This window comes from Toxorhynchites rutilus, chromosome 3 (genome assembly GCF_029784135.1).
Source record: "Toxorhynchites rutilus septentrionalis strain SRP chromosome 3, ASM2978413v1, whole genome shotgun sequence".
In the NCBI taxonomy this organism is placed as follows: domain Eukaryota; kingdom Metazoa; phylum Arthropoda; class Insecta; order Diptera; family Culicidae; genus Toxorhynchites; species Toxorhynchites rutilus.
The window spans coordinates 84276479-84288490 of NC_073746.1; the positions used below are offsets into that span (position 1 = coordinate 84276479).

The 12012-nt window shown below is 38.2% G+C and overlaps 1 protein-coding gene across 3 annotated transcripts in view; it reads left to right on the forward strand.

The window, feature by feature from the left end:
• Positions 1-2021, forward strand: part of LOC129780063 (phosphatidylinositol 4-phosphate 5-kinase type-1 alpha) — a 173617-nt gene extending 171596 nt beyond the window's left edge. For all 3 annotated transcript variants that reach the window (XM_055787953.1, XM_055787955.1, XM_055787959.1), the window contains one exon: positions 1187-2021. Coding sequence is in view for 1 of the 3 variants with exons in the window: in XM_055787959.1 (XP_055643934.1) it covers positions 1187-1198 (12 nt within the window). In the remaining 2 variants the exon portion in view is untranslated. The remainder of the gene's footprint in view (positions 1-1186) is intronic.
• Positions 2022-12012: the final 9991 nt, after the last annotated feature.

Genomic DNA, 12012 nt, shown 5'->3' on the forward strand with positions numbered 1-12012 from the left:
CACTATTTTCTACAACGGCATGCGAAAGATATTTTGCTCACGTGATACATAACGCGCCTTGTAACAAATGACAAATTCTGAAATGAATGACAATTTCTGGAAATGAATTGAATACACAGTCCATATTTTAGCAATCGCGACTCGAACACATCTCTGTCAAAGTTGGAAGTGTTGAATGTAAAAATTGATGCAGAATGAAATATTAAGCCCCACAATAAGAAGCTGAAGCGAGTTAGACTGGTTGCGATATTACGCGAAAGAAGAAGCATAGAGATAATCCACAGATGATGAGAGAACAGAAAGAAAAATGTTTGCTGCGCGGTATACATATTAGATAAATGAAATATTTACAAGATACAAACAATACAATAATAGTGTAGCTATGAAATAATAAAAAACTGGCGCAAAAAAACGCGGAGGCTGGTTGATAGCAAATAAGAAAACAAATTTCACAAGATATACTTATTACACAATGTTACATCTCAGAAACTATTACTCGTATCTCGGTACACTAATGTAAATTTAACAAAAATGGGACTGGACAGGACGTTTAAAAGTCAGCGAAATTTGCGAATGAGGCGCCTGGGAGATTAGTTGGCCACAAGTTCTACGAGCGAACCAAAATCAAATTCCCATTCGAATAGATAGTTAGGTGTAATACAAAAACAAAACAAAAAACGTGAACCTCATCAACCCGTACTCTGATACATTAACTGTAACATGCGATTACACCGGAGATTCTTTTTCGTTTGACTTCACAAGCAATAAACTTATCTATTGAGTTTCTGAAACATATATTTTGCGTTTGGAAGCTTCCTCCTGTTTTATGTGTATGCAAGGAGGCTAAAAATGATGTAATACAAAACCAATAAAAGACGTAAAGTCAAACTCGTTGTGAACCAACCCCTCGTTGAAGTTCTAAATTCGATAAACAAAACAACAAATTTACGCAAGCAAATATCATACATCTCAATGTATCACCTGGTTGTAAAACTACCAAATAAAGTAAACATCTATACTAAGCAAACTGGAACCCACCTGTGAATTTAATTTTAATCCTATTGTATGTCTGCTACAAAAACCCCTCACCTAGCTTTATTCTTCATGTACTTCCCTTCTATTATCTTCCATGCCGCCGTTTAGTATTTCGCTAATTTTCTCATGTTTTATTTCTTTCTTCTTACAGACCCACCTGTAGTGTAGCACTAACAGATAGGTGTAGAGTAGCAAAAGGCAGTAGAACTCACTAGTACATAATTGCCACTAACATTTATACAAAATACCAAAACAAACAAACAAACAAACAAACAAACAAAATAATCAAAATCAACGCCAAACTAATTCAGCCAACAACGCCTACCCCCACCACCACCACGACATCTACCCACCTGTCAGAGAGAGAGTAGCTCGATACAGATTCTAGCGATAGAAGCGTGTCAGGTGCTGTAGCTTCATAAAAACGCCACTGTAAATATCCACAACGCTTACTAATCTTCTTTCGGTAGAAGATCTCCATTTAGCTGAAAGTGTTGCTGGCCGCTCGAAGTATCCATAAATCTCTAACCAGATCCAAGATTGATGCATTTAGGGGGGCTTTCCCAGGTGCTGCCCAGGAGATCCAAGGCGCTTGGCGCTGTAAGGAATCAGTGCCAGGAACGATCTGTTATAGTTACGCAATTATATTTTGCCCTCTGTAGATAAATAGCTGGCTGTTAGTGGCTTAGCGTAGAGACGAAAGAAAAAAAAATATCATGAAAATTTCCAGTATTTATTCTGCATGTTCATCAGTAGGACCGTTCGGAACTTGATACGTTCCGTTCGTCACTAGATGGGACTTGTAAATAGCCAAAGATATGAATCAAACATTGTTTTCAAGTAGATAGTTGGGTAATGTTCTTTGGAAGAGAAGGTACTAATATGAATTGTACGATACTTTATTTTTGGCATCGTGTATCCATTATTTCTGATTGTACATAGTTCCAGAATGATATTAAATAGTCAAATTTTTAATTCAAATACATCGAATAATCAGCAGTCAGTGAGTTTTCTATTTCCTGGTGATGGTGAAAGAAAAATCCATGATTATACTTTTAAGAAATAAGTCTTTTTTGCACTGAATCTTGCCTAGTATTGTCGAAAATGCTATTGCACCAATAAACGCAATCAATTGATGCTATAGTTGTGGTGGTGGAACAAATATAGCATCGGTAGACTGAGTCAACCAATAAAACGTTTGAAAACGCATAAAATTAACAATGCTTACGTGCGATTCAATCATACACAAACATTTTCCACCTTATGTATGAATATTTTGCTTCTGCCCATCAGTGCAAGCTCTGTTGTATGAGTCATTCGTGCATATTCTGAGAATGCATTCTTAGGAATAAAAAAATTGTAATGGGTTGTATCTAGGACCAGAGCTGCAATTTGTCATTGTCACTGCATATATTTGGGCTACTATGACGACCATTGCAACATTACCACCAAACGACGTGCAACAAAATATAAACCGACAAAACAAGTTCCTCATTCTTCGATACTAAATAGTTTGTCAGAGTGTGTTGACGACCAAAGCATGTTGCAGGTCAGTACCATATGATCGTCAAGACGGGAAATACTATGTCACTTGATGTGATGGAAGTTTACACGTTTACCAGGGTGCATTTGTTTACGTTGGGCTACCTGAATACCATTCTTACACGTTATCGCGTGTTCGACATAGTATACAAACTTCAGTAAATACCGGGTACAACAACCGGAACGAAAATCGAACCTTTGCTCGATGAGAATAGAATGCAGTCTCCGACAATCATCAATTCGATGCTGACAATTTTACCGCCTACTTGGTCGGTCAAAACGTATTGATGAAGCTCAGTAACAGGCAAATTGTTGCATCGTACTCCGTCAGTCACCATTTGACCAACATTTTTGTCAGTATGTCAGTAGGATGTGACTAACGTGGCTCGCCAGTTGTCAGTGACATTGATGAAAAAATGCAGCTCTGTCTAGGACACGACCGCAGTTTTCGACGTAGAACTACGGAATTATATTATTCAATTCACTTGTTCATCACTTCGAATATTCTTTTAGAATGTATCGAAATTTTTGTAATATCTTTTTAGCTATTTAATTTTTTATGACTTCAGTAGACTCGAAGGAGTCGAGTAGAGTCGAAAGCTATCAGCGCTTCTCGTTTATTTGGTTCAACTCGGATCAGACTTTCTTCTTCCCATTCAGATATCTATCACAAACTATAAACCCTTTTGCTCTTGAGATGTGATCGAGCCCCTCAACATGCAACAGTAAGTTTACCCTGCTGGAATTTGAAAGCATACTTTCATGAAATATACGTATATCTAAATAAATGTAGTGTATATCTATACTCCAAAATTCTGGATACTCTTCCACATCCGCACTAGCACAAAAATCTCGTATGCTGCTCTTCTTTGTCGTAACACACCTCGATACAGAGGGCTTCCTCTCCTCTTATCGAGCTGTGTGTGTATGTTTGTGAAATCAGCATTAGGCATGAATGATATCCGCTCGTTGTGTTATGCTAGCTGACTCGCATCTGTGTTTTCATTCTATTCTATTTTGACGTAGGACTACGTCTAACCGGAAGATATAGGGGGTGAAATGGAAATCTAGGCACTGAACAAGTAGGAAAAAATGCAAGATTTGGAACGCTTATAACTCGAGCATTTCTCAATAGATCGCAATGGTTTTTGCATCAATTGATAGGAAATATATCTACGCATCTATCATAACGAATAACATTTCATTTTTCTTGAGATAAATAATTGAATAATTGTGAAATATCAAGCATTGTCAAAATGCACTATGTGCCCATTTTTGATTGGTCCATTTTGTGCTCCTCAAATCGTACCGACCAAAACGGGCAACCAGAGCAGCAGCGAAATAGAATGAAGCACGATTGGAAAGGAAAAAGAAAAAAATGAACCTAACATTGGTCGCCGTCTCACACATGTCAGCTTAAAAATCCCCGCTCCGCTGCCGTAACGATCATTCTCATTCAAACCGTACACCACATCGGTTCGCATCACAACACATCAACAAACCAACCCAAGCAGCCATGTCTGGACATGGTAAAGGAGGAAAAGTGAAGGGAAAGGCAAAATCCCGTTCGAACCGTGTTGATCTGGAGTTCCCCGCAAGGGTAGCCAGGCCGAGCGCGTTAGTACCAGTGCACCAGTCCACCTAGCCGGCGTTATATAGTTGCGGCCGCCGAAGTGATCGAGTTAGCTGGCAAAGCTGCTCGCAACGATAAGAAAACCCACATTCGGAACAGAACACATTCGGTTCGGTGGACATCATGACAACAGGCAGTTGCAGCGAGTGGCGAGAGGCAAACGCAATCGCAAAACGGCATCAGGTAGCAGAAGAAAAACGTTTGTTCTTTATACAAACTGCTTTGGTGGCAAATCCAGAACAAGGCGGCATCGAGGGCGTTCGAAATGGTTTTTTTCAAAACCACGAGTACTAAGTTTTCTAAATTGGAACCATTCCATAAAACAAGGCGCTTTTCAAGGCCATTAAACCTTCCAAAAAAGAGTTTAGGAAATACAGTTCAATGCTTTCTAAAACATTATCCAAAATAATAATAAAACACAAATTGATTTTTTCATAATTTGTTTGCCAGGATCTGATGAGTATGTGAATTGGCAGTTGTTCTGAGCTTATTGATAGTTGGGGACTTTCCTGATTATTCAATTTTCACCAATTCTTAAATTGTTTCCAGATTGAAAGTACAGTAATTTACAATTAGTTAGACATTTAGCTAATTTGACGGACATGTAATGCGACATATTTAAATGAACATTTTTGTAAACATAGAGTTCGGGGTCCAAATTATGACCCCACATTGAAAGTCGACACTGTATCACTGTCATCGCAAATGTTCAATTACAGGTTAAAATCGCCTCCAATGCGACACTGAGTGGTGCTTCGGCACGTCGCATTGAATGTAATTTACTGTACAACATGTCACAAAGCTGGATGGGAAGAAATTTTCCAACTGTGAAAGCTGTGGCGAGTGGCAACAAATCGCTAAACAGGAAGGTTTAGCCGAACAAGATGGGGATATCGAGTGATAACAAAACAATAAACTCTTTAGATTGAAGATAATTTTGTGATCCTGAAAAGGACCCTTTTTAGCCTGGATGTGAATCCAACGAGCGAACAAATCGTAATGAATGTATTTTTTTGCCATCGCTCCCTTTTAACGCTCATTCGTTCGTCTCGTTGTACTCGCCCCTCTGGCTGAGTCTGCCGATTTGTCTCCTGTGAGTGTGTACCGCTAGAGTATAAAACACGCGGACCCCAAAAAAAATATCTTATTTTCTTTCAAACCGTAAACCCGTGTGGTTGTACGGCATCGGCATCGTGGACGTAACAAAGGAGGACAAGTGGAGGTCGGGGGTCTTCGTAGCCTAATTGGTTGCGTGTCCGCTACTAAGCGAACGATCATGAGCTAATAACTCAGGGCCCCTCAACTGACCATCTTTGTGTGTTATTCTAGCTACTACGTCCAAGCAACAATCACCATGTGTCGGTAATCCCAGTCCCTTACCGCTCACATTACGATCTGCTGCATCGGTAATTGGTGCTAATTCTAACACAGCAATGGAAGCCTCATATCAGCAGTCCCGTTGTGAACAGTCCAACTGTGAACATTCGAACAATAGGAATATTCTAACGCCGAAAAAGGCGGCATGTGTTGTGTATCGATAGAAATGGAATACTCGGCATGTGTTGTGTATCGATAGAATTGGAATATTCTTAGGCCTAAACAGCTACTGTGTTATACATAAAAAAAAACAAATGTTTATCGATGGATAGGAATCTTAAGCCTAAATAATATACAAAAATAGTTATCTTAACATAAAAATGTATACGAATAAATTCGGCTCTGTGACAGCTGAATTGCTAAATTTGGCATGTGGAGGTTTTATGGGGATGGAACATTTATTAGGTTGTTCGACACTCCTCCCCCCTCTCAAAGGGGGGCTTCCATACAAATGAAACACAAATTTCTGCATAACTCGAGAACTAATCAAGCAAACGAAACCAAATCATGTTTTCTGTATCAAACATTTATTCCATGTAACGGAGAAACATATTAACTGCAAGTGGTTGAAAAACGGTTCTTGAACGAGAATTTTGTCTGAAAATAATCTGATATTATAATGATGAGTTTTGGTAGAAGTACTTGGAATTTTATTTCGGGGCCGATTAGAAGATCAATCAATGAACAGTTCTGCGATTGGACTCGATCGACGATAAGAATGAACTTGCGCTTAGTAAGAAAACGTGAAACGTTAAGAAACGTTTGAAGGTATTGATAATAAAAAATTAATTTTGGGCGGGACGAAGTTTGCCGGGGTCAGCTAGTGTCTTAATAAAAAAAACTATTATAGATGCTTTAAACTACGAAGTTCATTCGCTTCTAGCCTTGAAAAAGGCCAATCAATCAATGGAGAGTACTTGGATTAAACTCACGATCGTTCGCTTGATAAACGGACACGCAGTCATATGAGCCACGGAAACCCCCACATTTTCTTGGTGAGCCGGACGACTCTCTTGATCCCCATCCCTACATAATGTGGCGTAGAGTCTTATGCGAACGTCTGCGATATTTGCTCGCGTCCTCAGCAGAGGAAACGAAGTCATTATGATGACGTAAAACAAGCAGAACATGCATTGTTCGCTGCTTTGAGTTCCGAAATAGACTGATAATTTGCCAGCGAAGATCCACTATATTCACTTTAGCGCCAGCGTAATATTTGTGCAAGGGTCGGGTTTAAGTCGCAAATATTTATTTCTCATTATCTCCCTTTGTTGTGTATATTATTCCAGCTGCATAAGTTGCTCGCTACAGACAACACGGATGAATAGAGACAAGAACGCACAGAAAGCATAGAACAAATGTATGAGAATGCTTCCAATTTTCGTCACCACTTACGAACTAGCGAATTGTAATGTATACCATCAAATCAAATAAATCTTGGATAATCTCCGATCCGATTGGTACCCAAAACAATCAAAATCCGTTCGCAGCGATAATAGCTAGTAAAGTCAATATTATTTCATGAAAACGTGACCTGTGTTCTGATTTGGCACCCGCAATGAACGACGAAGTCCCACGTCAAAAAAGTCTAAACTGTCTGTTCCACTTAAAGTGCTTGAAAAATGTTTTGATGATTGGATTATTCGCTGAGATAAGAGTTTTATCTGAATTTTGAAGGCGACAAAACTCTAAGCTGGAGAAAATTTCAAAATGCGCTCTAACCGTCAATTTTAATCATACATACAATATGCGACACCATGTAATGCTCAAAAGTAGTAGAAACGTGCGACAAAATAATAAGACCAGTCTCTCATTTAAACTGATTTTGAACAAATATCAATAACAATTGAACAATTAATATTTAAATGTTAATTTCAGAAATGATTTCAGTGAATTTGCAATTCTAGGAGAATCCAAAAAAACTCGAAAATTAACTTCCAATGCTCCATGATCCGAAATCATGCGTAATCACTGGACGACCCGTAAAACTATGGTCAAGATCAACAGACATAAATGACTCTCCAACATTGATTCTTTCAAACCAATAACGGAGATTATAAACGAGTTAAGCTTATCCATTATTTCCATTAACAGTACAGAGATGCCTTGTTGAGAAGCAGCTCATCGGTAGAAGCCACGAAAAAATTACGATGCTTATACGGGAACATCTTCAAGCATCACTAAAATTTGCGAAGGATCTCTTCGTTTGGGTTGGCCCAAAAATGGTAATAAAAGGCTTTATGCTGGGATCTTGGGAAATGTAACGCTACCACATGCGGAATGGGACAATGCCGAAAAATTGCACGAATTATGATCAAGTCTCCGATAAAGCAGCTATTTTTTTCCATCCCATCCTTATTCCTATCCAATCTGCTCCCTCTCATAAGAAATGGCACAACTACAAAGTGTTCCAATATCAAAAGTTTTTTCAAACTTCTCAGTATTCTATTCAATACTACGTAAAGAATGTTATTAGTAGACCATTTTTCCATTTCAGTATCATTGATTTATTTTCTAGAAAATCAAAAAATGACATTCAGGTAATTTTAGGGTATGACATGAAAAAAACCCGCTTGGGTGAATTTGTTTTACCGTGTTTGGTTCATCGATGCACCCCTCGGTTCTGACAGCTTATTTTTACATAAGTTTCGTAGTTGTTTAGTCAACTTTTGGTGTGTAGTGATGCACGGTGGTCACAGCATCATGGTAGGGAGCAGTTTCTCTTGGGTTGGGGTAGGAAACTTAGCGCAGGTCAACGGTATTATGACTGACGATGGTTTCATCTAACTTTTGTGCGAGAACCTGGAAGAATCCATGCTGAGAATGGGACTGGATGATTACTACACCTTCCAGTAAGATAATGACCCGAAGCATACTGTGAAGAAAACAGTAGCATTCTTCCGATCGGCGTGGATCAAACCAATGGTGTGGTCACCCCAAAGCCCCAATTTGAATCTTATGGGTGATTTTGGACAACAAGGTGAACAAAACTGACGTTAAAAAACAAGTAAAACTATTTTGCAACGTTGAAGAAGCCTTGGGACGAGCTGCACCATCAACACCTCCGGGACCTCGCGGAGAATATGCCAAAGCGTTGTCAGTTGGTTATCAAGACCAAGGGGGGTCATATTGAAATTATGAAATAAACCATGAAGTGGTTTTTTTTTTATTTCATACCCTAAAAGAGCCCATTTAGGATAAAAATCTTTTTTTGGTTTTGCTGAAAAAAAAATCAAGGGTACTGAAATGCCAAAATGGTCTACTAATTGCCTACTTTAATGTAGTATTGACTGGAATAACGAAAACTTTGATAATACTTTTAAGGGGGTACACTAGTGTAGAGACACGCGTTTCGGACGATTGAGCCTAATAAACGGATGGGATAAAAAAAAAGTTAAGGTTCGGCGCTCATCAAGGCAACAATTAGTTTCAGTGAGTGGCAAAGTGTTTCTCTGGCACGTCGCATTAAATGTAATTTACTGAACAACATGTCACAAGCTGGATGGGAAGAAATTTTCCAACTGTGATAGCTGTGGCGAGTGGCAAACGCAATAGCTAAACAGGAAGGTTTAACCGAACAAGATGGGAATATCGAGTGATAACAAAAACACAACACCAAAGGTTCTTTTCAGAACCATCAACATATTCATAAAGAGTAAACAGTAAACTAATCCATTTTTCAGGTAGATAGGTAGGTATTCACGTAGGAGAAGAAAATAAAACAATATATTTAAAATATATATTTAACAAAAGCTGTCCCCTTTGTATAGTCCTACGTCACTCCGGTTATGTCCCCGACATTACCCACCCGTCTTTTTTGTTTTCTCCTCTAGCCCTGAGGAGAGCCCTTGTGGAAAGAAACTCTATTCCCTACTCCTCTTTCTTCCGACAAGAAAACAATCCTCTCCCGCTCGACGCTCTGCGCCAACCATGTTTTTTCGATGACCACCAAACGAGAAGTGGTGTGGCTTCATATCGCGAATGGCTTATTCAAACCAAACGTGTTGAAAACGGGCAGAAACGAATGTATTAGTTGCTCGTTATTGACAGCTCTGTTTGGGAATGCACACAAATCGGCAGAACAAATGTATGGGAAAATAAGAATGCTTCCAGTTTTCATTAATTTAAACTGTTTAGGCATTAGTGGATTGTACTGTATAGTATATCAAACGAATCTTAGAGAATTTCCGATTCCATTGGTATGCAAGGTATCAGAATTTGTTCGCTGTGAAAATAGTTATCAACGTTAACTTTATTTCACAAAAACGTGACCTGTTTTCTGATTTGGCACCCTTCCTGAAAGACGTAGTTCTACATCAAAATGCACAGAACACAGTAGGCGTTTGTTGTCAGAATAAGTACATTTGTTCTTATCATGACGTCACCGGATCGAACGCATTGCGAATTAATCCTGCACGCTCGTAATGAAAATCTCAGACTAATAGCGAATTCGTTTTTGAAACTGGGTTAGTTCCAAACTGACTCTGAATTAAAAATTGTTTTCGTAAGCAAGCACTAATATCGCCACCAAATGTACAGTGTCGACGTCTGGTGGCGATATTAGTGCTTGGGAGGTAAATTATACTTTATCAGATCAGAAGGACCAAGTGCAGTGTAGAATTATAAAAGTTTGAATGAAAATTTTTACTTCATGCTGTTTGATTATCTAACACATGTAGTCCCGACACTTACTTTTACCATTTGTCGATACATTTCCTGTTCATTCCACAAACAATTACCATTATAATATAAAATCATCATCAGACACAGTTTTCGTTTAATATGTTTAGGCAATTTCAAAAAAAAATCTCATTTCATCACATAAAATACATATTTGATACGTAAAAGTAAATTTTCATTCATAATTGTTAATTTAAAAGAATGTTTATTCCACCTGAAAATCCATAATTATTTTCGCCTCCCAATGAAAGTACACGAAGCTTAATGCCGTCTACGCGAATATACTCTTCAAAATCAGAATCCGAATTGGATTCCGATTCCAAGAATAATTCCAATAATAACAAAGGCAAAAGCAGCAAGTTTTCAATTTTCATAGTCTTTATTTTAGATTTAACAATACTCGGAACTTGACAGTTCAGTATAGTTGTATTCAGTCTTCCATGTTTCACAAAAAAATTGTAAGTGGTTGTATCTAGGACACGATCTTCGTTACAAATAAATTTGATGAACGTCCTTTTACGTTTGATATGATGCCTAGGACCACCAAAATATGTGATATGTCAATTGTCAAACGATCATTGTATTTTATATTTCCCTCTGAAATTATTGCACATCTCATGTTTACTTAGCTCTCGAACCGCGAAAGTTCATTCACCTCTAGTATCTGAAATGACGATTTTCCCAGGCTCCTCAGTTTAAAAGTACTTTTTAGGAAAACATATTCCGGTCTGCACAACGACAAGCGAGTGCAAAAGTGCTCAACATAAAAAAATACCCCCGACTTGCATGTATTTGCAAAGTGGATTCCCCCAGGCACATTGATTTTGATGTCCGTGTTAGGGAAACACAGCTCGATGGGAACAAAAATACCCCCAACTTGCATGTATATTTGCAAAGCGGATGCCCACAGGTACATCGATTTTGAAGTCTGTGTTGGGGAAACCGTAAATCGGGCCAATCAAAACTTGGCAGTTAGGGCGTTTAGATAACGCTTGACATTTTACAGTTATACAATTGTCATCTCATGAAAAATAACATTTTTAATATAATATTTTTTTAATAATAACATTAATTGTGATAGACGCGTAGAAATATTTCCTATCAATTGATGCAAACATCTTTCCGATCTGTTAAGAAATGTTCGAGTTATAAGCATTCGAAATACGGGTACGGTTAGCGACAGAACAAATATATGGGAAAAAAGGGAGTTCTTCCAGTTTTCATGAATTTAAACCGTTTAGAGATTAGCGAATTGTAATGTATAGCATATCAAACAAATCTTAGATAATTTCCGATTCGATTGGAATGCAAATCATGAGAATTTGTTCGCAGTGAAAGTCGTTAAAAGAAACGTTAACTTTATTCCATTAAAACGTGACCTATTTTTTGACTTGACACCCTTCCTGAAAGACGTAGTTCAAAAACACTGCGTCCTGGATAAACATGTCCACGCTGCTGTTCGCAGTTTTGTGTTTGAATACAAACATGATGTTTTCGTACCATGTTTGAAAATGTGACATGTTTGTATTTGTAGCATGTTTGGACATACGATGTTTAATCCCAATGATTTACATGATGTTCGAACATGGTGTACAGTTTCTCTCGCATTTTCACCCCAAGCACCGGCAGTATGTTGACATGGAAAATATGCTTTCCTATCATCATAATGGGTGCTTTGTCTAAAATATTGAGCAAAAAAAATGAACCTCTTTATCCGTTCTGAACAAAATAAACGTCGATATCAA